The 25,615-nt window shown below is 34.6% G+C and overlaps 1 protein-coding gene across 10 annotated transcripts in view; it reads right to left on the reverse strand.

The window, feature by feature from the left end:
• LOC117928688 (putative disease resistance RPP13-like protein 1) overlaps positions 1-25,239 on the reverse strand; it is a 48,618-nt gene extending 23,379 nt beyond the window's left edge. For 2 of the 10 annotated variants that reach the window (XR_004653625.1, XR_004653624.1), the window contains exons 1-4: positions 22,560-25,239; positions 4,062-5,578; positions 2,127-2,367; positions 84-282 (exon numbers count right to left, since the gene is read on the reverse strand). Coding sequence is in view for 1 of the 10 variants with exons in the window: in XM_034848667.1 (XP_034704558.1) it covers positions 4,109-5,578; positions 22,560-25,133 (4,044 nt within the window). In the remaining 9 variants the exon portion in view is untranslated. Of the gene's footprint in view, positions 1-83; positions 283-670; positions 773-2,126; positions 2,368-3,792; positions 5,579-11,523; positions 12,049-12,153; positions 12,285-12,387; positions 12,480-12,573; positions 12,651-12,779; positions 12,852-12,962; positions 13,364-13,399; positions 15,462-15,626; positions 15,857-16,650; positions 16,784-16,856; positions 16,907-17,003; positions 17,222-17,636; positions 17,858-19,059; positions 19,512-21,104 lie in introns of those variants that run through there. The other 8 variants (XR_004653630.1, XR_004653628.1, XR_004653629.1 and 5 more) reach the window with 8 other exon arrangements.
• Positions 25,240-25,615: the final 376 nt, after the last annotated feature.

The raw sequence follows: 25,615 nt of genomic DNA on the forward strand, positions 1-25,615 counted from the left end.
TTGATATAATTTCCTCTCTGAGATAGGTTTTAATATAAAAGTGAATTTGTGGTAGGTTAATAGAAACTATTCAATTTGCTTACCTTTTCATTGCACTGGAGTTCCAAAAGTTTAGAACCTCTGATTTAATTTTGACTTCTGAAAGGCTGATTAACCATCTTTTACTTCCTCGACAGAATACACCCCGACATGCTTCAATGGTGCCTCCTTCAAATGAACCTCTCATTGTTATGCAGGTACAAGTACTTCTTTCAAATTCTTAAATGATGCCTAATGTGGAAGCTGCATAAGATGAAGAGGAAGACATGTTTAAAGTTTAAAGAACTTTATTAAATTATAGTTTTCACATATAGAAGAAGCTGATGAAATAATTAAATCATATGTATTACCTTTTAATTTTGGAGTTAATATTACTTTTTAATTTCATAGAGTTTAGAAATAAATTGAAAAGGAAATAGACAAAAATAAAAGAAGCAAGGATGATTTAAAATATTTGGAATGTAAAGTAGAACTAAAATTCAAAAAGGATCTAAGTAGTGTTGTTGAACTAAAAGAAATGAGTATGTTGAAAGAAATGAAAAGTATAACAATAGAAAACAATATCTCAACATTAAAATGGCTAACACAAGCAACAACGGAACATTTGATAATCTTTGTACCATAGTTTAAAAGATAGAGCAACCTCTCATTTCTTGAAAATGTTCTACTCCATAAATAGTTGGTGAAATATATTGTAGGATATGCAAATGCATTTTGAAGGTTTAACCTTGACCTGGATGCAATAGCTTTCATTAGTTCATCAAGCAATGAACCATTTCTCTTTGTTTAGAATCTCAACAATAACAATTTTTTCCCTGTTATTTGATTCATAAGCTTATTCTCAATTATTGGAAATTTGAAGTACATAAGCAAAAATATAAGTTGAATGTGTAGGCAAAAGGATCCTCTGCTTTTCTTATGATGATTCTAACAATTCAGTATGTTTCTTTGGATATAACATAATAGTTCATCCCTTTACATAATTACTCAATCTAGAACAACAAATGCACAATGACTTTGTTAACATTAATATACCTTCCAAGAAATGGGGCACTAGCAATGACAATCCTTAAGCAAAGTACTAAACTTTTGTTTGGAGCAAGATCATGGAATCAATGCAATGACAGTGCCTTATGGATTCTAGACCACTAGTAGTGACCAAAGACGCCTAGGATGGAAATATTGAGCAATGAAAAAAAAAATCTGAACAAGAACAATAGGCTATAAGTTGTCCTAACATTATGAGATTCAAAGCATTTGGATCCACATTTAGGTGTGGGAAGCATTCCTGGAAAAAAGATTTGATACCCCCAATTGAAACCCATTGTATGTGAATTCTCACTACAAGGCAAAGCATAACATTTTTTAGAAAATAGAAGACATACCTAATCGAGAGTAAAGTAATTACAACTGCTAATACTTTTTCCAAAACCCTCCATTCCATCTAAGATTTTTCAAAACATTCAAATGTAACATCTCTAGATGGAAGATATGCCTACATGTCCTTCATTGGGTAGGAAAAGTTTGTTGTTTTTGTAGTAGCATACTTGCAAATATCAAGAAGTGCACAACCTTCTCTACCAATGATATTAATTGGATGCATCAATGTTCGAAAAATGAGAAGTTTGTAAAAAAATCACAACATAGAACCTATAGACACTTGTTGAGAGCAAAGTCTCAAGTAATAATAGAAAAAGGATTCGTAAAAATTTTGCAAAATCCATCAAAAATTTCATAGCCACTATGTTTGGTTTATGTTTCTCAAGGCCTTATCTTATCCCATTTCCATGATTTTGAACTCTATACTAAGTCACCTTAGCTTATCCCCATAGATTCCAAGCACTGCTAAAAGCAAACATCAACACCAATCAAATTTTGATGTTGCCTAAGTTAAACATCATGCTTTTCTCCAAAAATGATCTTAATGATTTTTTTTTTAGCAATTTTAGGGAGAAACATGTTTTTTTATTAACTTTAAGGAGTGAAATTGATTCTCTAGAAGGTAGAAATTATCTTGATATGTGAACTATTACCAAAGAAAATAAATTACGCCTTCAAAAAGTAGAATTGTAGAAGAAGAATGGTACCTAATTGGAAATAGGCACTTTGTTGCTATGAATACGTTTGTTAAACCCTTTGCCATATTTGAAGAATCTAAAGTGGATGTCTTGGAATTAGGATTCATTTGTCTACATGAGCTTTACGAGGTTGATTTTTCCATTTGCTCCCTACATTTTGATGTGCTTGCAAAAACCAAGTAGAAAATCAAGGAAGCCAACAATTCTAGTAGACAACCTTCCTCAATCAACAACAAGATAGTAGACGCTCCTGCATCCAAAAATTCTTCATGGCGTGAATAGTTTTGCAATGAATTGTTATATTTACATATGCCAACATATATAGAATTAGGAAGGGACAAGTTGTTTACAAAAGCAACTTGAAAATCAATATCCCAACAAATTATAACCAAGGAACAAGCTCACCTAGTCACTAAACTACTAATAGTTGTTTGAGTTTATTAACACCTATATTCACATATAATACTAAACTTTCCAAAAAAAAATGACTATTATTGGAGAGAGTTCACTATAAGAAAGTAGTAAATATATATATATTGGTACAATTTTCACAAAATTATATGATTTCAAAGTAAGTATATCGGGGCTTGTGGTCGTCTTATGAATCATAGGTATAATTGATTTTTGGGCTCAAAGGAGAACACACTTAATGGGGTTTGCCTTATCCCATTTCAATGACTTAAGCTTGATGTGGAATCACCTAAACTTCTTTTAAAAGATATTAAACATTGTCCATCAAAATCACACATGTCTAATGCCCCTTTTTTAATGTACATGTTTACCTTATAATATGGATTTTTGATAAAAGTACAATCAATTTAAAATTAATCTTTTAAAATACAACACATAAGAAAATATTTCAAATTCTACAACATTTTATGTCACATTGAAAGTTGTCTATTGAAGATATATCTTCCACGATTTTCATATCGGTCACTTATTTTTTTAAAAAAATTATATTAAAGATGTTTTTTGAAAAAAAAACTTTCCATATTAAAACTATTAAAAATTCATAACAATTTTGACAACGCTGGAAGTTATCTCTTAAAAAGACACCTTTTACAATTTTTATATTAGGCACATATTAAAAATAACTGAATTTATAATAAAAATGTCTTTTGAAAAAACATTTTCCATATTGAAAGAATTACAAATTTATACTAAAGATGACTTTTGAAAAAAACACTTTCCATATTAAAAATATTGAGGAATTTACTACAATTTTGGTCATGTTGGAAGTTGTCACTTAAAAAATAATTTCCACAATTTCATATTAGACACACATTGAAATTAAAAAATGAATTTACATTAAAGTTGCCTCTTGAAGTAATATTTTTATGTGATACAAGTTGTTTATCTTTGGTAAAAATTATCTAAACTTAAAAGAAAAAGAAGTTCTATTAAAGTTGTTTTTTGAACAAACAACTTCTATGCATAAGAATGTTGTCTTTTAAAGTAACAATTTTAATGAAACACTCCAAGTAAAAGTAAGAGGCTAATAAACATCAAATACAAGATTAAAAATGAAAAAACAATATAACAAATTAATGATATAGTTAGTTGCATTTTTTTTCAAGATTAAAAATTTGAAAGTGACTTTGGAAATCATTTGGTAATTAATTTTTTTTATAAAAAAAATTGATAACAAAAAAAAAATGAAAAAAGAAAAGCAAAATTATAAAAATAGAGAATATAAAATTATATCCAAACTACATCTAAGTGGTGCTTTGCCTTTATTCTTTATTTGAGTGATACCCCCACAAAATATATAGTTGGACTATCTACTGGACCCCCACTTGATGTCTCAAAAATAAGAGAATTATAAAATAAAGTCTTAAAAATATTAGCACCATTAGGTAGCAGAGTCTGGATGCTAGAGTAGTTATAAACTTGCTGACTCACGGGGAATTGGTAAATGAAAATAAAACACAAAGCATAAAGTACCTGGGCCAATAAATGCAGAGGAGAGCAAGAGCTTCGATGCAAGGGCCTCATGATAAGATCACCTCCTGATTTTCCGTGTATCTATCCAACGCTATGCAGGGGATGTGAGAAATATTGGGCCATTCTTTCCCTTTATCCCTTTGGCACCGTTTCTTCAGCAGAGGACACTGTTCAATATAAAGACTTGAAAGGGAGGAGGGCAGCCCCTGTTTTGGGAAGGACTTGAGGTTTCCACATCCCCAAATCCGCAGAGTTTCAAGAGAGGTGAGGTGCTGAAGCCCCTTATTGTCCAGGGATTTCAGATTTGGAAAACCCCTAATTTGAAGGGAGGTGAGAGTGGAGGGCAGAAATCGCTCCTCGGGAAATCTTTTTTTTTCACATCCACCAATCATCAGGCTTCTAAGAAAGGGAAGCGTTTGCAAGCCCCACTCCATCGGATTGGCCACGAGTTTGTTGCAACTTATGATGTAGAGCTCAGATAGATTAGTGGGCAAACCCCCTTCTGGAAATGAATCAATTTCTGGACAATCACCTATATACAAACCTTGAAGGGATGTAAGGCGGGTGTGCATCCCTTGGGGCAGTGACTTAAGTTTTTCGCAGTTACGTATACAAAGCCGTCTTAAATTGGAAGTGGGCAATCCTCCTCGTGGAAAAGATACCAGATTAGGGCAAGCACATATTTCCAATGACTGGAGAGATGTGAGATCCACGTGGTGAAGTCCATCTGTAATGTAAAGGGACTCCAGATTTCCACAATTTTTTATATCTAGATCCTCAAGCTTTGTGAAGGAGGCTAATGGAAAGGACGTGAGAGAATCACAACTACCAATTATCTTGAATTGGGTAAGGGAAGCGTAGTGGTTGTGCGTCATATCCTCCTGGAGTGCTAACTCCAATTTCTCGCACCACTGGATAGAAAGTGTCTTCAATGAATCAATGTCCCTGGGCAAGGACCTCAGAGAACTACAACTACAAATTTCCAAGTATTGCAGAGTCGTATTATTTTGCATCATTCCCTCTGGTAGGGACTCCAGAATGGGACAGTCTCTGATTTCAAGCCTTTCAAGCATGGGTGGTAGCCCCATCTCCGAACAAGACAAAAGACTGTAACAGAACTGGATCCTCAAGTCTTTAAGAGATGTCAAGTTGTGAAGAATGGGTGGCATTTCCTTTAGCTCAGGACAACCATACACAGACAACTTTACAAGAGAATGCAGTTGGCCCAATTCATCTGGTATTTTACAAACTTCCCTTATATGCAAGGAAGCCAATGAGGTGAGACTGCCCGCACTCCTAACCATCACATCATCACATTCCTCCAACATCAATTCACGAATGGAGGGAGCCATTGGAAGACAACACACCAGCTGCTTGCATTCACTGATCTCAAGTTTTGTTAATTTAGGAAGGTGTTTGGGTAAACCCTTTTTCAGCTTTGGACATTTCTTGATATAAAGCTCCTTCAAACAAGGGAATTCAATTTCACGACAAACCCATTCCTCCCACTCTAACATCTCTTTGAACCTCAGAATCTCTAGGGATCCAAATGGCTTAATTGAAGTTGAACTACAATAGCTATTCCCATACAACTCTACACCTACCTTTCGCACATCAGCCATCTTCACAATACAGAGATCCTTGAGAGACTGTAACTGCCCAAGTGGCGGCAAAGACAAGCAATTTTTACAATCTCTAAGTTGTAAGAAAACTAAATTCATGAACGAAGGATCTTCTAACCATTTTGGAAATTTTATGCCATAGAAGCATTCAATGTTGAGCCTTTTCACCTTGTTATGAGGCTGAAGCTTTTCGAGAACTTTGGTTTGAATCTCCAAGTCACCAACAATCGCATTTGGATCCCATGCAAACACAAAGTCGTCAAGGTCTTCCTTTTTCATCAAATTAACTTCTGTAGCATTCTCCACATTCTCCACATTCTGCAAGTTTAAAATGGAGAGTGCTCCTTGCAGGTGTGCAAGATCTCGTAACTCCCCGAGTCTTGCACCACCATGCTTGCCAACAACAAAAGTAGTCAACATTCGAAGATCTTTTAATCCATTGATTCCCATTGGCATCCCTTCTATTTTTGTTCTAGAAATATCCAAATGACGCAAGGTGATGAGCTTTCTAATCTCGGCCGGTAACTCGGTAAGCCAATGACATTTTGACAAAATCAATGATTGCAAATTCAAAAGCATACCTATTGATTTAGGTAACTTCCGAATGTCAGTGTTAGAAAGGTTCAAATACCGCAAATGTTTCAAATTTCCAAATGAATCGGGCAAATAAGTGATATTATAGCAAGCTAAGGATAAAACCCGCATACATCTGAATTTCGGCAATACATCGTGTAGGACTTTATCACTTAAGTAGCAAACGAAATTATAACCAGGCTTACTTAATGGTAGGAAGGTCCGTAATTTATCAATGTCATGAAGGGGATCAAATTTCTTGGAGATGTCAAATTGTTCACGATCGTATGACAAATGTCTAGCATTCTTTGAAACATTTTTTTGCTGTCCCATTTCCAATCTGAAACAAAATTCTCCAGATACAAATTGAGCCAAATCGTGAATCAAATCATGCATCACAAACATTGACTTATTATGACCGGATTGTTGAAAGAATGACCTTGATAATAGGTTCTGAAAACATATTTCACCAACATCTTCCATCGTCTCCCCTCCTTTCAAGCTACCCACTAAACCTTGCGCCACCCACAACAAAATTAACTCCTCCTTTTGAAATTCATAATCCTTTGGAAAGATGGAACAATATGCAAAGCACTGCTTCACTTTTGTAGGGAGGTAATGGTAACTCAAGTGTAGAGCCGGAAGAATTCTACTTTGTTCTGTTCGTAAATCCCATATTTCGCTGTTCAGCATATCCTTCCAAGTCTTCTCATCTTGTTTACAGCGCAACAGACCTGCCAATGTATTTGCAGCCAAAGGCAAACCGTCACATTTCTTTATTATTTTCCTACCAATAGGTTCCAAGTTTTGGCGGGCATCTGGAGTTACGTTTTCGAAGGCAATGCCTGCAAATAGTGACCAACAATCTTCATCAGAGAGTTTACTAAGATGATGGGATGAGGTGGTGCGCATAATAGATGCAACATCTTCAAGACGAGTTGTTACCATTACCACACTGCCTTGTGCTCCATTTCTAAAAGGAGCTTGTAAGGTACTCCAGCTATTGGGGTCCTCATTCCATATATCATCCAAAACAAGGAAAAACCTTTTTCCATTCAACTTTTCCTGCAAACTATCTTGTAGTGATTGCAGGGTATTAGAAGTATAAGATGAATGCCCAGAGACCGACTCCAAAATTGCTTTCGTTATTCCTACCAAATCAAACTGATCAGATACACACACCCAAACTCTGATATCGAAATTGTCCCCAACCCTCTCGTCGTTATAGATCATTTGAGCGATGGTTGTTTTTCCAACCCCACCCATACCAACAATCGGAATCACCTGAACCTTATCAGCACTAGCTATTTCATCAGATAGCAACAATCCCATGATCTTCTCCTTATCACCATCCCTACCATAAAACTCAGCCTTATCTATCAAAGAAGTAGTCAACCTTTGTTCAGTCACTGATGACACCCCTCCAACACTCTGAGTCAGATGGAGATCAGACTTTCTTTTTACAATCGCATCTAATTCCCGGGTGATTATCTTGATCTTTCGACCAATCTTCTTATTGAAAATCATACCGCTAGGATGAAAAGAGGGGATAAGCTTCCGTACCTTGCTGGTGCTGGTTTGGGGCCCTTGTACCCAACTGCATCGCTTAGCCTCCATGTCAAACTCGTCCAGGACATCTTCGATGTCGTAAGCTAAAGCTTTGAGATCGTCCACCCACCTCTTCACCGCTTCCTCCCGAATCTGCCTCTGCTCAGCATCATGCAGCACTGCTTGGAGATGCAACAAAGTGTTCCTCCACTCCTGGAGCACTGCTGTGTCTACTTTGATCCGGCGTGCATAATCTAACAAAGGGGTAGCCACCAGCTTGTCCAGCACCACCTCAAACAAGGAAGACAGAAACGCCTCCACCACAACCATCTTTTCTTCCGAAATGAAGCTTTTGTGGGAAAAGCCTCTGCTTGTGTACAGACATATGAAGTAGGGAAAAGGATGAAGAATTCATCCAGCTTTAAATACTGTTTTACCCTTGTCCATTCTTAAGCTCATGCTTACTGTATGGAAGAATGAGAAAACAGAGGAGGGTATTTCAGGAAATTTGTCAAAACTTGACGTCCAAAGCAAATGCCAAAAAAAAAAATGTATAAATTGACTTCATTCCCTTGCAAGTGGGGGAAAAAATATTACAAGTGGTCGTACGTAGTAGGGAAAAAAAATAATGTGCCAAATTTGATCCAACAACGAGACACCCAAGATATTTATGCTTTTTCTTTTGTTATTTTTCTATGACTTCAATAAACCAAGGTCTTGGTTCCGATAAGTATTAAGGAAATATTTTAAAAATATTAAAAGAAAATTATTTACAAATCAAATCAAAATATCACCCTTCCTCACAATGAAAGTACAAAAAAAAACAACAGAAGGGTTCTTTAAGAACTTCCCCAAATTATACAATTTTAAAGAATTGTTCTACACGGTTGAATATTGAGAAGAATGGTCAATTAATATTGAAATAAGGAAAGAAAATACAATGCATGCTTTTGATATATCTTGAATGAATAAAGCAATCAGGAAAAGGGAGTGTCACATGGGTGTGTCTGCACAACAAGCAACCAAATTGCTTTATTGCTGTCCACACTGATTTTAGGTTTCAAAATTACTCAGTCCAGCTGTCATGGGGCCAATTTTTTCAAGATCGACTCTACCTTGAGATATCTCTAACTAAAGTTTCACACATGCTTCTCATCATATTAAATAAGATATTTTTTAGAGTTTGAAAGACGAAAGACTCATAAAATGTATTATAATATATCATCTAGGTTTTTTGACAGATTAATAGAAACATATTTAATAATTGGAATGGTATATAAAAACCTGTTTGAGACTCATTCCAATAGGATTATAGTACTTCTTAATACCTGTAAGTATGATTAACAAAGTTATTAAAATCACTTTATAGAATTAAAGAATCTTTTGATTCTTAAACTAGCATTTAATATGTGTTTCTTTAAAAAATTACTTTTCTTACATAATATGTTACTAAAAATGTTATAAAAAAATTATATAACATACAAATACCTAGTGGATTCAAACTTGATTTTTTAACATAAAATTAATCAAAATATGGAAATTCAAATATTCGTAGAGAGTAAAATCTCTACGCAAGCACTTAAGCACTCCAAGCAGCAATTGAGCGCTCGAGGGGTTTTAGTGATTAGGTGCTAAGGAGTTTTTAAAATTGTTTTTAAAAACATTTTTTTCTAGTTTAAAATATACGATTCACACCATACTTTAATTCACTCCAATTCGCCTTTTCCATATCTTTTTATAGTTACCTATGTTATCCCAATTAATTGTACAACAACCTTAAGTCTTGAATCTTCAAAAAAGGTCTAATGATAAAAAAAATTAGGAACAAAATTGTCAACTCTTAATCACATAACCTAACATATCAACAATTCTAAGTTTTTAAATTCATAGGATCTCTTCATCATGAATTCTAGAATTTCTTTTGTTATTCTCATAACATCAAATTGATCATACAAACAAACCCAAACTCTCACACCAAAATGGTTCCCCACCCTCTCATCATTGTAGATGGTCTAAGCAAGGGTTCTTTCCAATCACATCCATGCTAACAATGGAAATTACAAAGACTCTATTATTCATAGTTGTTTCATCCAACATTAGCAATCAATAATCTTCTCCTTATTAGCATCTGTACTATAAACCTAAGTCTCATCCACCAAAGAAGTAGTTTGTAACTTTTCTTTTGTGGCAAATGAAATCCCTCCGAAACCTTTCCTCAATTGAAGATCATATTAAAGGAACTATCAAAGGAGACACAAAATCAAGTGCATAAAAGGTTGGAAGACACTTCCATAAATATTTTTATAAATCTAAAAATAAATTTATACATTTTCAACTAAAACAACAAAATTTTGTTTAAAAAAAAAAGGCTTTAAGTCAAAACCGTAGTTGGTGTCTACAGTTTTGCTTGTTTAAAACAAAATTAAAACTAAAATTACCCACTACAATTTTGTCACATTAAAAAATGTAAAAAAATTAGGCCACATAGATGCATATGTGATTGAAAAAAACGAATTGGGAATTATTTTGGCCAAAAATCTAGGATATGGACTGTTTTTTAAAATGAATTATTTTTGCTCAAAACTCCATTCAAAAGCTAAACCTTTTCTTCTTTTCTCTCATTTCCTATCTTTTCCTAGTTTCCTTCTCTTATCCTTCATTTTCCTCAATTTTTTTACACTGAAATTAAAAAGAAAAAAAATGTTACAAGGTGCATCTCCAAGCTTTAGTGCATGATCTACGATAGCACCTGCCAGTGCAGCAGTGAAAGGTCATGACCAAAAAAATGGAAAAGAAACTCTGTTAGGGTTTTGAATGAGTAGATGCTGAGAGATTAACCAAGAAGGTATTTTAACCCTTTCATTTGTAAAATTTACTATTTAAAAGAAAAAAGTGAATTTGTGAAGAATTTAAGTGGATGTGTTAATAAATTCTCTTTTCCATATGTTAACAATGGGTTGAACAAGTGGGTCATAGGGTAATTGAGGACTTAATTGGCATTGCCATACCCATACATCCATCAATTTCAATATATGGGTCCCCTATATTGGACCATTCACAATAATGATTCAGAATTGGTAGATTGCATGGAAGTTCTTAGCATTGTGGAGTCCACAAAGCGCATGAATGACTTGACTAATAGAAAAGCAAGATTGATCGCTGATACCTTCTTGTTAGTAAATTTCAATTTCAATGAAAAAGTATTCTTCAGTCCTTTTCTCTAGAATCTTAAGGAGTCTGCTCCATTCAAATTAACCATTTTATGTTAATGTGTTTTCGAGTGTTAATGTGAAAATAATTTGGAAGTTCCAATTTTTATGCTCGAGCAGTAGCAAATACCCTCATTTTTTGAATTAGCAAAATATCAATGAAAATAATTTGCTAAATTGAATTAGCAAGTAGCCCCAATGGGATAGAACAATCATTTTTTGAATCAAACCCTACATTGTCGTGATCTTGAGGCCTCAATACCCTCAATGGGATCACCAATTCTACTCGATGATCAGTCATGAAGTGGCAAATAGTTCTAACCACTGACTTTACAACTGAACTAATTAACCATTAATTTAGATTAAGCAGACAATTAGCTCTAATATTAGATAAAAAATTCCATCAAGGAAAGGAAACAATGGCAGTCATCTACTATAAAGTGATGAAACTGAAAATGGAGGTATTTCTAACCACTTACAAAAGTAAAATGGGAGGAGAGACATGGAACATAGTTAAAAGAAGATCATTACTATTCAGAATGCAATAATTCTTAAGATTTGGAATCATATCAGTAAAGCTTAATGACTAGAAGATACTGAATAGCCCCCTATCATGCTGAACTATAGAAATAGTACAACTTCAATAATATCTCATCATAAAACACTCCCAGGGGAGAATAGAAGGAACAACATATATTGGGAAAAATGTTTCATGTATTCAAAATTAAAAGACCTAAGAACTGTTGCCATGGAGGTTTCCAACAACTGCAAATGTTGCCATTTTAGTTGATATATGAATCAATAATGAAGAAGACGATTCCTTCCTTTCCACAATTGCCCATGTTTTAATCCCATCTATTCAATGGAGAAAAAAAAAATACTGAATAGCTTGTTTTGATGCCTAGTCATTCAGTTAGTCTGAGTGCTTGTGATTCTGCACCAAATTTGCAGCAACTATGAGAACCAATTCTCCACTCACTGCGTGATCCATACATCATATGAACAAGCATCCGTATACGGAGCCATATTTACCACCTAAAAATGGATAAAATGAAATCAGAAAGAAATAGGTTATTATAGTCAATAACACATTTCAATACCCACTTCAAAAAGTAAAAAGGTAAAATCTAATTTCCCCACCTTAAGAGCTACTAAAAGGTGCATGGAGGACATTGTAGTTCCATTGTAGCAAGGAGCCAACATGAAACTCCATTAACATGGAAAACTATAGTGGTTACAGTAGAAGCCTGCAAGTGACGAATTGCAATGCACTATCCATGAATAAAAACTCAATACCGTTTTAAGTAAAAATAACAATTCTTGAAGTGCATTTCCAACAAATTGCTTTTGTGAAGAACATATTCAATGGCTTACCTACATCAATGAAAAATCCTTGCACATTTCAGTCTACTTCAAACAGCAATACTCTGCTTTTCCAAATTTAATAGCTTCTCTTTTAATTTTTCCTGTCAAGATTTTTAGACCATGTCAAGATGCATTGCACTAGATTCTCTTGCACATCTAAAGAACCCAATAAATTTATCTTCCATTTACTATTACCTCATTTCTCATACTTGGTTGTCCATCATTTCTTCAAGTTAGGGCATGAGAATTAAGTTATTAGGACGAACATTAACCTATAATTCACAAACTACACCGTTAGCATGACTGTTCAAATTTTGACGAACACTGTTGGATCACAAAAAGACTTTCCTTTTTGAGTGACAATAAACTCATCTGCAGTGATCAAAAGGAGGATTGCTTACACATGGTTATATGGTGACAGAAGACCATAGTTGAAAGTGGCAGAAATCTGTCTGAATACTGTTAGCCGAAGACTGAAGGTAGAGATAATACAGATTATTTTGATGATGATAGAGTCAGAAAAAACTTCTCATTAATAGCAAAATAGTAATCTGAGTATGGATGTCGTTGATTCTACATCTTACCATGCATAATGATGTACTTGAGTCACATTCAAGTGAGCAGAATAGGAATGGGTATCAATTGCATATCCCTTCCATATCATTTCACTTCTTTGTGATTCGACATCACCTTCCCACAAGCAATCTTGTTGGTCAACATCCTAGGAGCAAGCAGTGGTAAATACATCCACAAATTTCACAAAAACTCTAAAACTAAGGTGCTAGTGTGAAAGTGCATCTGTTGTAGGCACAAAAACTATCCAATTTGCGTACCTTTTTATTGTGTTGAAATTCCAAAGTTTAGAACCTACCATTTAATGTTGACTTGAGAAAGGCTCATTAACCATCATGACATGCTCCAATGAAGCCTCCATCAAATGTCTTTGCAATGGCTGCTACTTTGGTTCAACTACCTTTTTCAAATGCTACAATGGTGCCAAATGAATAAGAAACTGATAAAACAGTTAAATATTTTTTATCCACCAATAAACAGTTGAATGCTTCATTGAAGGTAAACAAATTTGTTCAATTGGAGTTTATGTTACTCTTTAATTTCATGCTAACAGTCTAAAACCAATTTGGAGGAAAATAGACAAACTAACAGGAAAAAAGACTATTCAAAGTAAAAGTGAAATTGATAAAGGATCTGAGCAGTATTGTTGAAATGAAAGAAGTAATTTTGTTGAGAGAAGAGATTACCAAAATGCATAATAATGGGAAACAATGTTTCAGCCCTATCCTAATTATCTTGACCATCAAAATGGAAACCAGTGAAACATAATGCATACGATAACCTCTGAACCATACTTTAAAGATATAGCAGCCTAATATAAGAAAAGATATATTGATAATTCTAATAGTTCAGTATTTTCTCTTGGATAGGTCATCATCTTTCAGCCTTTTACATAACTACTGAATCTAGTGCAACACGTGGAGAATGCTTTGCCAATATTAACATTTATGTTTCATTTGTACTATTAAAGATTAAGAAATAATATAGTTTACATTTATAGAAGTAAGAAATGAAAATAGGTTGTAGGACATCAAAATAAATCTCTTCTACCTTAAAAGAGACAACCTATAGTTTTTCACAATTGCTTGTATTTAATAGTAGTAAAGAAAACTCAAGCATTTTATAGAAAAGCGGGTCAATGCAAAATAAAGCTAGTAACATCATATGATCTTCAGTACTAAATAATAGAAATGAAATGCCATAACAAAAAAACTAGGTAGAATTTCTACCTAGATTATGTCAACCAAATTAATGAGTGACAACCAAATATTATATCAACCGAAGTGTAAATTAATAAACAGAACACCAAATCACATGAGCTACAACTCTTGACAAGTAGTGCTACCTTCCAAAGAATGGAGCACTCACAATTACAATCCTTCTGCAGATGAGTAGAAAAACTTTTATTTGGAGCAAGATCATGGAATAAATGTAAATGCATGCATTTGTCTAAAGGATTCTTGACTGCTAGCAGCGACTCAAACTCCTAGGACGGCAATCTTCAGTGGTCAAAACACCAACAATAGCATAGGACAAGTTGCCTTCACATTATGAGGTTCAAATCATTTGAATCCACCATATAGGTGTGACATTCCTAGAAATTGGATATAGATAAGGAGGACATGCCTAGAAATAGGATACAAATAAGGTTATCTCCAATTGAAATTCATTGTGTGAATTCTCAGTATAAGGCAAAACAAAATATTTTTTCCGAAAGTAGAACACATACCTAAAAGAAAAGGATATTTTGATAGTGAAAGTGAAAGAGACATTTTGATCTTGCTTATGCAACATAAATACCTCTTCCAAACTCTTCATAGCATGAATGGGAATCTAGGTGTAAGGGTAACCACATGATACAGATTTACAGTACTTCACTAAAACAATGTAGATTGAATTTTTATAGACTGTAATCCTCAATAACCAAACAAATGAGGTAGGATGGTCATTCCCATATTATTAAATTCAAAGCATTTAGCAAAAGTAGATATTATGTTTGATGATTATAATTTTAATACTTTTATTAAAGATGAGGGTGTAAAAGATTTAATTGAACTTTTATTAAAGGAAAAATAAAGATGTTTGTATTTTTAGGTAAATTATACTGAGAAAGTGTAAGGTCTAGTTTAATAATTCTATCTAATGTCATCAAAAGTTGAATTTGACCTTCAAATCTTGTTTTTAGCATTTAAGAAGTTTTTCCAAACATAGATTCAATAAATAAAATATTATAAAAATTACTTACAAATGATTTAGGGAAACAGAAGAGTATAAGAAGATGGCAGGAATAGGTTTGAATACTTGAATTCAAGCTACTAAACCTAATAACCAAGAGGAGAATCAGTCTGCATACCTGATTAAGCTCTTCCTATATAGAATGGCATGTCCAAGACCTATTGAAGAGAGAAGAATGGGAAAGTGGATTAATTGCTTATTGTCTCTATTTAATTCCATGTCCTCATGATTCCACATTATAGTCTAACCAGCAAATCTTGATCAGAATCTCCATCCTGGGATTAGGCATGTGTAAATGCATCCACATGTTTCCAAAAATCAAAAAACAAAAAACTCAAAACTAAATTGTAGGGCAGGGATTGATTTAATTTCCTCTCTTAGACAGGTTTTAGTATAAAAGTGCATTTGTGAAAGACATAGAAGCTATCCAATTTTCGTACCTTTTTATTGCATTGAAATTCCCAATGTTTAGGACCTATCATTTATGGTTGACATCAGTAGAATGCACCTTGACATGCTCCAATGGTGTCTCCTTCAAATATCCCTCCTGTGGTAGTTATGCAGGTACAAGTACAGTACCCTTTTTAAAATGCTTCAATGATGCCCGGTGTAGAAGCAGAATAACATGAAGTGGGAGACATGTTTAAACAGCTAACACATATAGAAGAAACTGATGTAACGATTAAATCTTCTTTATCCAGCAGTACTTAGTTGAATACTTCATTAAAGTTAAACAGAGCTGTTCAATTTTGGAGTTTATATTAATCTTAATTTCATACTAGGAGTTTAAAAACAATTTCATAGGGAAACTGATAAATGTAACAGAAGCGATGATGATTTAAAATATTCGGGATGTAAAGCAATCTAAGTGTTGTTATTGAAATGGAAGAAGTGATTCTATTGAGACAAGAAATGGCAAAATGCATAATAATAGAGAACACTATCATAGATACCTTGAACGTCAAATGCAGACAACAATGGAACAAAATGCATTTGATTAACCTCTATACTGTACTTTAAAAAGACCGAGTAGCCTATCATTTCTCAAAGTTGTCTAATCAGGTATCATAATGTGAAATTGAAAATGTTTTATTCCATAAATAGTTGGTGAAATATACAGTAGGCTTTGCAACTATATTTTTGATGGTTTAACCCAGACCTAGGTGCAACAACTTCCTTTAGTTCATCAAGCACATGAACCATTTCTATTCATTTAGAATCTCAACAACAAGAACTTTTTTACTTGTTCTTTGATTCATTAGCTCATACTCAATGATTGGAAATTTGAAAAATATAAGCAAAAATATGTGTTGAATGCGTAAGCAAAAAGGATCCTCTGCTTTTTTCATGATGATTCTAACAGTTCATCATTTTTCGTTGGATATAACACGATAGTTCAGCCTTCTACATAATTATTGAGTCTAAAACAACAAATGGATAGTGCTTTTGTTTACATAAACATACCTTTCAAGGAATGGAGCAGCCACAATGGCAATCCTTAAGCAGAGTACTAAACTTTTGTTTGGAGCAAGATCATGGAATCAATGCAATGACATTGCCTTCAGGATTCTGGACTGGTAGCAGTGATCAGAAATGCCTAAGATTGAAATCTTGATCAGTGAAAAACAATCTCTTGACAAGAACAATAACAAACTAGATGTTGTCCTCACATTATGAGATTCAGAGCATTTGAATCCACATTCAAGTACGACCATCAATCCTAGTAAAAAGATTAGTTATCTCTTATTAAAACTCATTGTATGTGAATTCTTACTACAAGGCAAAGCATAGAATTTTTCAGAAAATAGAAGATATACCTAATTGAGGGCAAGGTACCTTGCAGCTGCTAATACATTTTCCAAAACACTCCATTCTATCTGAACTTTTTCAAAACATTCTCTTATGGATGATATGCCCACATGTCCTTCATCGGGTAGGAAAATTTTGCTCCCTTTGTGGCATCATACATGCAGATATCAAAAAGTGCACAATCTTTCTCTACCAATGATATTAGTCGGACGCTTTAGACGCATAGCTGTTTCAAAAATGAGAAGTTTGTTAAAAGGTCACACCATAAAACCTACAAATACTTGTTGAGAACAAAGTCTAAAGTAACAAAGAAAATGGTAATCATAAAAATTTTGCAAAATCCATAAAAAATTTCAGTCATCATGTTTTGTTTATGTTTCTCAAGGCCCTGCCTTATCCCATTTCTATGATCTTAAACTCCATGTTGAGTCACCTTAGGCTATCCTAGCAAATTTCAAGCATTGTTGAAAGTAAACATCAACATCAATCAAATTTGATGTTGTCTTAGTTAAACATCATGTATTAACATTGGGGAGTCAAATCGATTCTTTGCAAGGTAGAAATTATCTCATAATGTGAATTATTGCCAAAGAAAATAAATTGCACCTTCAAAAAGTAGAACGATAGAAGAAGAATGGTACCTAATTAGAATCTATGAATACATTTGTTGAATCCTTTGACATATCTGAAGAATCTAAATCGTAATGTCTGGGAAGGAATGATTTGTCTACATGGGCTTTACCACGTAGATTTTTCCACTTGTTCCCTACATTTTGATATGCTTGCAAAAACCAAGTAGTGAATCGAGTAAACTGACAATTCTGGTGGACAACCTTCATCAATAAGATGATAGTAGATGCTCCTACATCCAAAATTCTTCATGACATGAATAGTTTTGCAATGAATTGTGATATTTACATATGTGAGCATATGTAGAATTAGAAAAAGGTTAGTTGTGTACACAAGCAATTTGAAAACCAATATCCCAACAAACTATAACCAAGGAATGACTTATATGATTTCACACATAATAGTTGTTTGAGTTTATTAACACTTATATTCACACATAATACAAAACTACTCAAAAAATGGTTGTTACTGCAGAGAGTTTACAATAAGAAAGCTGTAAATATACATATTGGTACAATTTTCACAAAATTATATGATTTCAAAGTATGTATATTGGGCTTGTGGTCGTCTTATGAATCATAGGTATAGTTGATTTTTGGGCTCAAAAGAGAACATATTTACTAAGGTTTTACTTTATCCCATTTCAATGACTTATGCTTCATGTGGAATGACTTAAACTTCCGTTAACAGATATTAAGTTTTTTCCGTCAAAGTCGCACATGGAAATCAACAAACTCTCATGCCTAATGCCCTTTTTTTAGTGTGTTTACCTCCTAAAATTTCTTCATAGGAAAAAAAATTAGGCTATATTTGGTTGCTAAAAAGTACTAAAGAATAAAGAAAAAAAAGGAAAATAATTTTCTCACATTTGCTTTATCATGCAAAATATGAAAAAGAAAATCATTTTTTTGCAAAGTGCATTACTTAACAATTTAGTTTTTTCTTCACATTTTCCTCTCTAATTTCTTTCCCTAAAACTTAAGCTATTTGAGAAAGAAAATTTTAATCCATACATATATTACTAAATGAGCAACAAGATCTACTCCAATAGCATTGGTGAAACAAATTCAATGGGTAGAACCGTTCTTGAGGCCTCTTTGTTAAGCCCATTCAAAAAATTTGCACTTACCATTAGCTCATGAAAAATGAAATTTCAAGTAAAAAGCATAAAAAAAAAAAAGATAAAACAGAAAATGTAGCAACAACAGAAAAAAAAAAAATTTAAATAATATGTTGTGGTAGTGGAAAAGAAATTCAAAATCACAAGAGGAAGGAGCTTTTACAGTCGTATGCAATTCTTAATTGAAAACTAAACCTACAAGATATTCACAGAGCCAAATACAATGCTTCTTGATTAAACAAGAAAAATAAAATAATATAACAAAGCATAGTTATAAATGGGAATGAAAATATGGAACACAAAGCAGAAAGTACCTAGGCTAATAAACGCAGAGAAGAACAAGATCTTGGATCGAAGGCCTTCATGATAAAATCACCTCATCTTCCCAATCGTATGTTATGCAGGGGATGTGAGAAATCTTGGGCCATTCTTTCCCTTTATCCCTTTGGCATCGTTTCCTCAGCAGAGGACAGTCATCAATATCAAGATGAGAAAGGGAGGAGGGCAGCCCCTGTTTTGGGAAGGACTTGAGGTTTCCACATTTCCAAATCTCCAGAGTTTTAAGAGAGGTGAGGTGCTGAAGCCCCTTATTGTCCAGGAATTTCAGATTTGGAAAACCCCTAATTTCAAGGGAGGTGAGAGTGGAGGGCAGAAATCGCTCCTCGGAAATCTTTCTTTCTCACATCCCTCAATCCCCAACGTTCTAAGAAAGGGAAGCGTTTGCAAGCCCCACTCCATCCGATTGGCCACGAGTTTGTTGCAATTCCTGATGTGAAGCTCAAATAAATTAGTGGGCAAACCCCCTTTTGGAAATGAATCAATTTCTGGAACAATTATCTCACCTAGTCACTAAACAAAACTAATAGTTGTTTGAGTTTATTACACCTATATTCACATATGTTACTAAACTTTCCAAAAAAATGACTATTATTTTCACAAAATTATATGATTTCAAAGTAAGTATATCAGGGCTTGTGGTCGTCTTATGAATCATAAGTATAATTGATTTTTGGGCTCAAAGGAGAACATACTTAATGGGGTTTGCCTTATCCCATTTCAATGACTCAAGCTTGATGTGGAATCACCTAAACTTCTTTTAAAAGATATTAAGCATTGTCCATCAAAATCACACGAAAATCAACAAGCTCACATATCTAATGCCCCTTTTTTAAATGTATGTGTTTACCTCATAATACGGATTTTTGATAAAAGTACAATCAATTTAAAATTAATTTTTTAAAATACAACACATTAAAAAATATTTCAAATTCTAAGGCATTTTATGTCATATTGAAAGTTGTCTATTGAAGATATATCTTTCATAATTTTCATATCAATAGCTTATTTTTAAAAAAAATTATACTAAAGGTGTTTTTTGAAAAAACACTTTCCATATTAAAACTTATAAGAATTCACAACAATTTTGACCACGCTCGAAGTTGTCTCTTAAAAAGACATTTTTCATAATTTTCATATTAGGCACATATTAGTAAAAAAAAAAACTGAATTTATAATAAAAGTGTATTTTGAGAAAACACTTTTCATATTGAAAATATTAGAAATTTATACTAAAGATGAGTTTTGAAAAAAAAACACTTTCCATGTTAAAAATATTGAGGAATTTACAACAGTTTTGGTCATGTTGAAAGTTGTCACTTAAAGAAACATTTTCCACAATTTTATATTAGACACACATTGAAATTAAAAAATGAATTTATGTTAAAGTTGTCTGTAATATTTTTAGGTGATACAAGTTGTTTATCTTTAGTAAAAATTATCTAAACTTAAAAGAAAAAGAAGTTCTCTTAAAGTTGTTTTTTAAACAAATAACTTCTATGCATAAGAATGTTGTCTTTTAAAGTAACAATTTTAATGAAACACACCAAGTAAAAGCAAGAAAGGCTAATAAACATCAAATACAATATTTCCTGATTAAAAATGAAAAAACAATATAACAAATTAATGATATAGTTAGTTGCATTTTTTTTCAAGATTAAAAATTTGAAAGTGACTTTGGAAATCATTTGGTAACTATTTTTAATTTTAAAAAAAAAATTGATAACAAAAAAAATAAAAAAAGAAAAGCAAAATTATAAAAATAGAGAATATAAAATTATATCCAAACTCCATCTAAGTGGTGCTTTGCCTTTATTCTTTATTTGAGTGATACCCCCACAAAATATATAGTTGGACTATCTACTGGACCCCCACTTGATGTCTCAAAAATAAGAGAATTATAAAATAAAGTCTTAAAAATATTAGCACCATTAGGTAGCAGAGTCTGGATGCTAGAGTAGTTATAAACTTGCTGACTCACGGGGAATTGGTAAATGAAAATAAAACACAAAGCATAAAGTACCTGGGCCAATAAATGCAGAGGAGAGCAAGAGCTTCGATGCAAGGGCCTCATGATAAGATCACCTCCTCATTTTTCGTATCGTATAAGTCGAACACTATGTAGGGGATGTGAGAAATGTTGGGCCATTCTTTCCCTTTATCCCTTTGGCATCGTTTCCTCAGCAGAGGACAGTCATCAATTTTAAGACAAGAAAGGGAGGAGGGCAGCCCCTGTTTTGGGAAGGACTTGAGCTTTTCACATTTCGAAATCTCCAGAGTTTCAAGAGAGGTAAGATGCTGAAGCCCCTTATTGTCCAGGGATTTCAAATTTGGAAAACCACTAATTTTAAGGAGGTGAGAGTGGAGGGCAGAAATCGCTCCTCAGGAAATCTTTCTTTCTCATATCCTGCAATCAGCAACGTTCTAAGAAAGGGAAGCGTTTGTAAGCCCCACTCCATCCGAGAAGCCAAGAGTTTGTTGCAATTCACAATGTAAAGGCTAGATAAATTAGTGGGCAAACCCCCTTCTGGAAATGAATCAATTTCTGGACAATTAGATATATCCAAATCTTGAAGGGATGTAAGGAGGGTGTGCATCCCTTGGGGCAGTGACTCAAGCTTTTCGCAGTTATATATCCCAAGCCGTCTTAAATTGGGAGTGGGCAATCTTCCTCGTGGAAAAGATACCAGATTAGGGCAATAATATATGTTCAATGACCGGAGAGATGTGAGATCCACGTGGTGAAGTCCATCTGGAATGTAAAGGGACTCCAGATTTCCACAATGTTCGACACGAAGATGCTCAAGCTTTGTGAAGGAGGCTAATGGAAAGGACGTGAGAGAATCACAACTAGCAGTTACGCTGAATTGGGTAAGGGAAGCGTAGTGGTTGTGCGTCATATCCTCAGGCAATGATAACTCCAATTTTTTACAGTACCAGATGGACAATTGTTGGAGAGTAGTATTATTTTGTATCATTCCCTCTGATAGGGACTTCAGAATGGGACACTGAACAATTTCAAGCCTTTCAAGCATTGGTGGTAGCCCCATCTCCGAACAAGACAAAAGACTGTCACAGAACCAGATCTCCAAGTGTTTAAGAGATGTCAAGTTGTGAAGAATGGGTGGCATTTCCTTTAGCTCGGGACAATGATACACAGACAACTTTACAAGAGAATTCAGTTGTCCTAATTCATCTGGTATTTTACAAACATTGTTTATATACAAGGAAGCCAATGAGGTGAGACTGCCCGCACTCCTAACCACCACATCATCACATTCCTTCAACTCAATTCACGAATGGAGGGAGCCATTGGAAGACAACACACCAGCTGCTTGCATTTTCTAATCTTAAGTTTTGTTAATTTAGGAAGGTGTTTCGGTAAATCCTTTTTCAGCTTTGGACATTTCTTGATATAAAGCTCCTTCAAACAAGGGAATTCAATTTCACGACAAACCCATTCCTCCCACTCTAACATCTCTTCAAACCTCAGAATCTCTAGGGATCCAAATGGCTTAAACAAAGAAGACCCAATATTCCCATAGAACTCTTGTCCCACCTTCTGCACTCCATCAATCCCCATAATAGAGAGCTCCTTGAGAGATCCTAGTTGCCCTAGCGATGACAGGGATGAGCAATTTTTACAATTGTGGAGTTTCATGGACACCATATTAGTAAATGAATATTCGCCCAACCAGTCAGGAAATTTTTCACCGCAATAGTACTCGATGGTCAGCTCTTTCAAATTGTTATGAGGTTGTAGCTTTTCAAGCACAGTTGTTTCCTTTTGCAAATCACGAGCAGTAGCATTGGCATCCCACTGCATCACTAACCCATCAAGATGCTTCTTACCTTTCAAATTAGCCTCTAAGACATCCATAGCATCCACCACATTCTGCAACTTGGAAATGCAAAGTCTGCCACCAAGGTGTGACATGTCCCTCAACTCTTTAATTTTTGCCCCTCTATCCTCACCAATAACAAAAGCAGTCAATGTTCGAAGACGTTTCAACCCTTTCATTCCCATTGGCATCTCCTTTAAGCTAGTGTCACTAATATCAAGATGACGCAAGTTGATTAGTTTCCCCATTTTTGTGGGCAAATGAGTAAGAGAATGACAATTTGACAACATCAATGTCTGCAAGTTGAAAAGGTTGGTTATTGATTCAGGGAGCCTTCTAATTGAAGTACGAGAAAGATCTAAGTAGCGTAGGTGTTTCAAAGTTCCAATTGAGTGAGGCAACTCCACAATATGATAATGAGCTAAAGAGAGAACCCGTAAGCATTTCAGTGTTGGCAATAAAAGATCTGAGATCTCCTTGCTTAAAAAGATACGATCATCTTGATAACCTGTCTGTACAGGAAGAAAGGTCCGCAAATTATGAGCTTCATAAAATGGATCAAATTTCTTGGAGAGTTCAAATCGCACTGCCCTAACGTAAGAAGAATGTCGAGTCTGTTTGGAAATTTGACTTTTCTTTTCATCATCCAACGAAGAGCAGAATTTTCCCGATACAAATTGTGCTAAATCATGGATCAAATCATGCATCAAAAATATTGATTCATCATCACTAGCTTGTTGGAAGAAAGATCTTGAAAGTAGATTGTCAAAACACATGTTACCATAATCTTCTATAGTTTCCTCTCTTTTGGAGCCACCTAATAAGCCTTCGGCCATCCATAACAGCACTAAGTTCCTTTTTTCAAATTTATAGTCCTTGGGGAATATGGAGCAATATGCAAAACATCGTTTCAAATTTGTTGGAAGATAATGGTAACTCAAGTATAAAGCCGGAAGAATGTCACTTTGTTCAATTTGAAAATCCCATATGCCATTATTCAGTACTTCATTCCAAGCATTTTCATCTTGTTTAGTGTGTAATAGACTTCCAAGCGACTTTGCAGCCAAAGGCAAGCCTCTGCATTTTCTTACTATCTTCTCACCAATTGGTTCCAACTTTTGGCGGATGTTTGTATTCATATGTGCAAAGGCGTGTTTTGCAAATAATAGCCGACACTCTTCATAGGATAGCACGTCAAGGTGATGAGAAGAGGCAGTAGTGCGCATAATCGATGCAACATCTTCATTACGAGTTGTTACTATGATCATACTGCCTTGTGCACCAGCCCTAAAAGGAGCCTTTAAGGCATCCCAGTTTTGGGGCTTCTCGTTCCACACATCATCTAGAACGAGGAAGAATCTTTTCCCATTCAATCCATCCTTCAGGCTATTTTGTAATGATTCTAAGTTCTTAGAATCAGTTGAACTGTGAGTGACGGACTCTAGAATTGCTTTGGTTATCCCTGTCACATCAAATCGATCCGATACACAAACCCAAATCCTGGTATCAAAGTGGCTCTCCACCCTCTTATCATGGTAGATAATTTGAGCCAGGGTTGTTTTACCAACCCCACCCATACCTACGATGGGAACTACAGAAACTCCATTATCACCATTATCCCTGGAGGCTTTCTCGGATAAGAGAAATTGAATGATAGCCTCCTTCTTAGCATCCCTACCATAAATGCTAGACTCATCTACCAAGGAAGTGGTTTGTAACCTTTCTTCCATCTCAAACGACAACCCTCCAACACCCTTCATTAAATCAAAGTCATGTTTTCGTTTTGCAACAGCATCCAACTCCCTTGTAATTTTCTCTATCTTTTCCCCAATCTTTGCATTAAATTTCACAGATGTAGGATGACAAGCAGCAAAACAAGTTGGGATGAGCTTGTGTACCTTACTGGTGCTAGCTTGGGGTCCATGCATCAGGATCTGCAGATTAGCTTCAGTGTTGAACTCGTCCAGAACATCTTCCATGTCGTAAGCCAAAGATTTGAGATCATCCAACCAAAGCTTAACAGCTATCTCCCTTGTCTGCTTCTGCTCAGCATCAGTCAGCACAGCTTCAATATGCAACAAAGTCGTCCTCCATTCTTGGAGGGTGGCCTCAACATTCTGCCTGCGTGCATACTCCAACAAAGGGGCAGCCACCAACTTCTCAAGGACTAGATCAAAGATGGAAGACACAGCCGCCTCCGCCACAAACATGTTTTCAGCAAAATTCAAACTCTCGAATAACCAAAGCAAATTAGCGAGAGTAGCAGTTGCTGTGAAAGCCTTTGCAGTAGTCTTTCAAGCCTTGTGAAAGCGCAGGAAAATGGTCTGTACATTGAATTGAAGTTTCAGGCATTGTGGAGCCCACAAAGCGCGTGAATGACTTGACTAATTAAAAACAAAGACCCGAGCATCAATCAATGCCATTGGGTTGCATGATTGCACCCTTCAATCCTTTTTTTCATATTTGGGTAACTTCAAGTGAAATAGTTGAATATTCACAATATTCTTTTATATTTTCATTGAAATAGTCATAAGTTCATGACTTAGAGATGCTGATAATACTGAAAAAGGGAACAGTCCGGAAAAATAATTTCAACAATTTTTTGGGTTGGAAGATGGAAAACAACTAAAGAAATTTGTAATTACCTTTAGAAAAGATTGTAAAATGCATAATTGCATTTAGAGTTTATTTA

The sequence above is a fragment of the Vitis riparia genome, chromosome 13, assembly GCF_004353265.1.
Source record: "Vitis riparia cultivar Riparia Gloire de Montpellier isolate 1030 chromosome 13, EGFV_Vit.rip_1.0, whole genome shotgun sequence".
Lineage (NCBI taxonomy): Eukaryota > Viridiplantae > Streptophyta > Magnoliopsida > Vitales > Vitaceae > Vitis > Vitis riparia.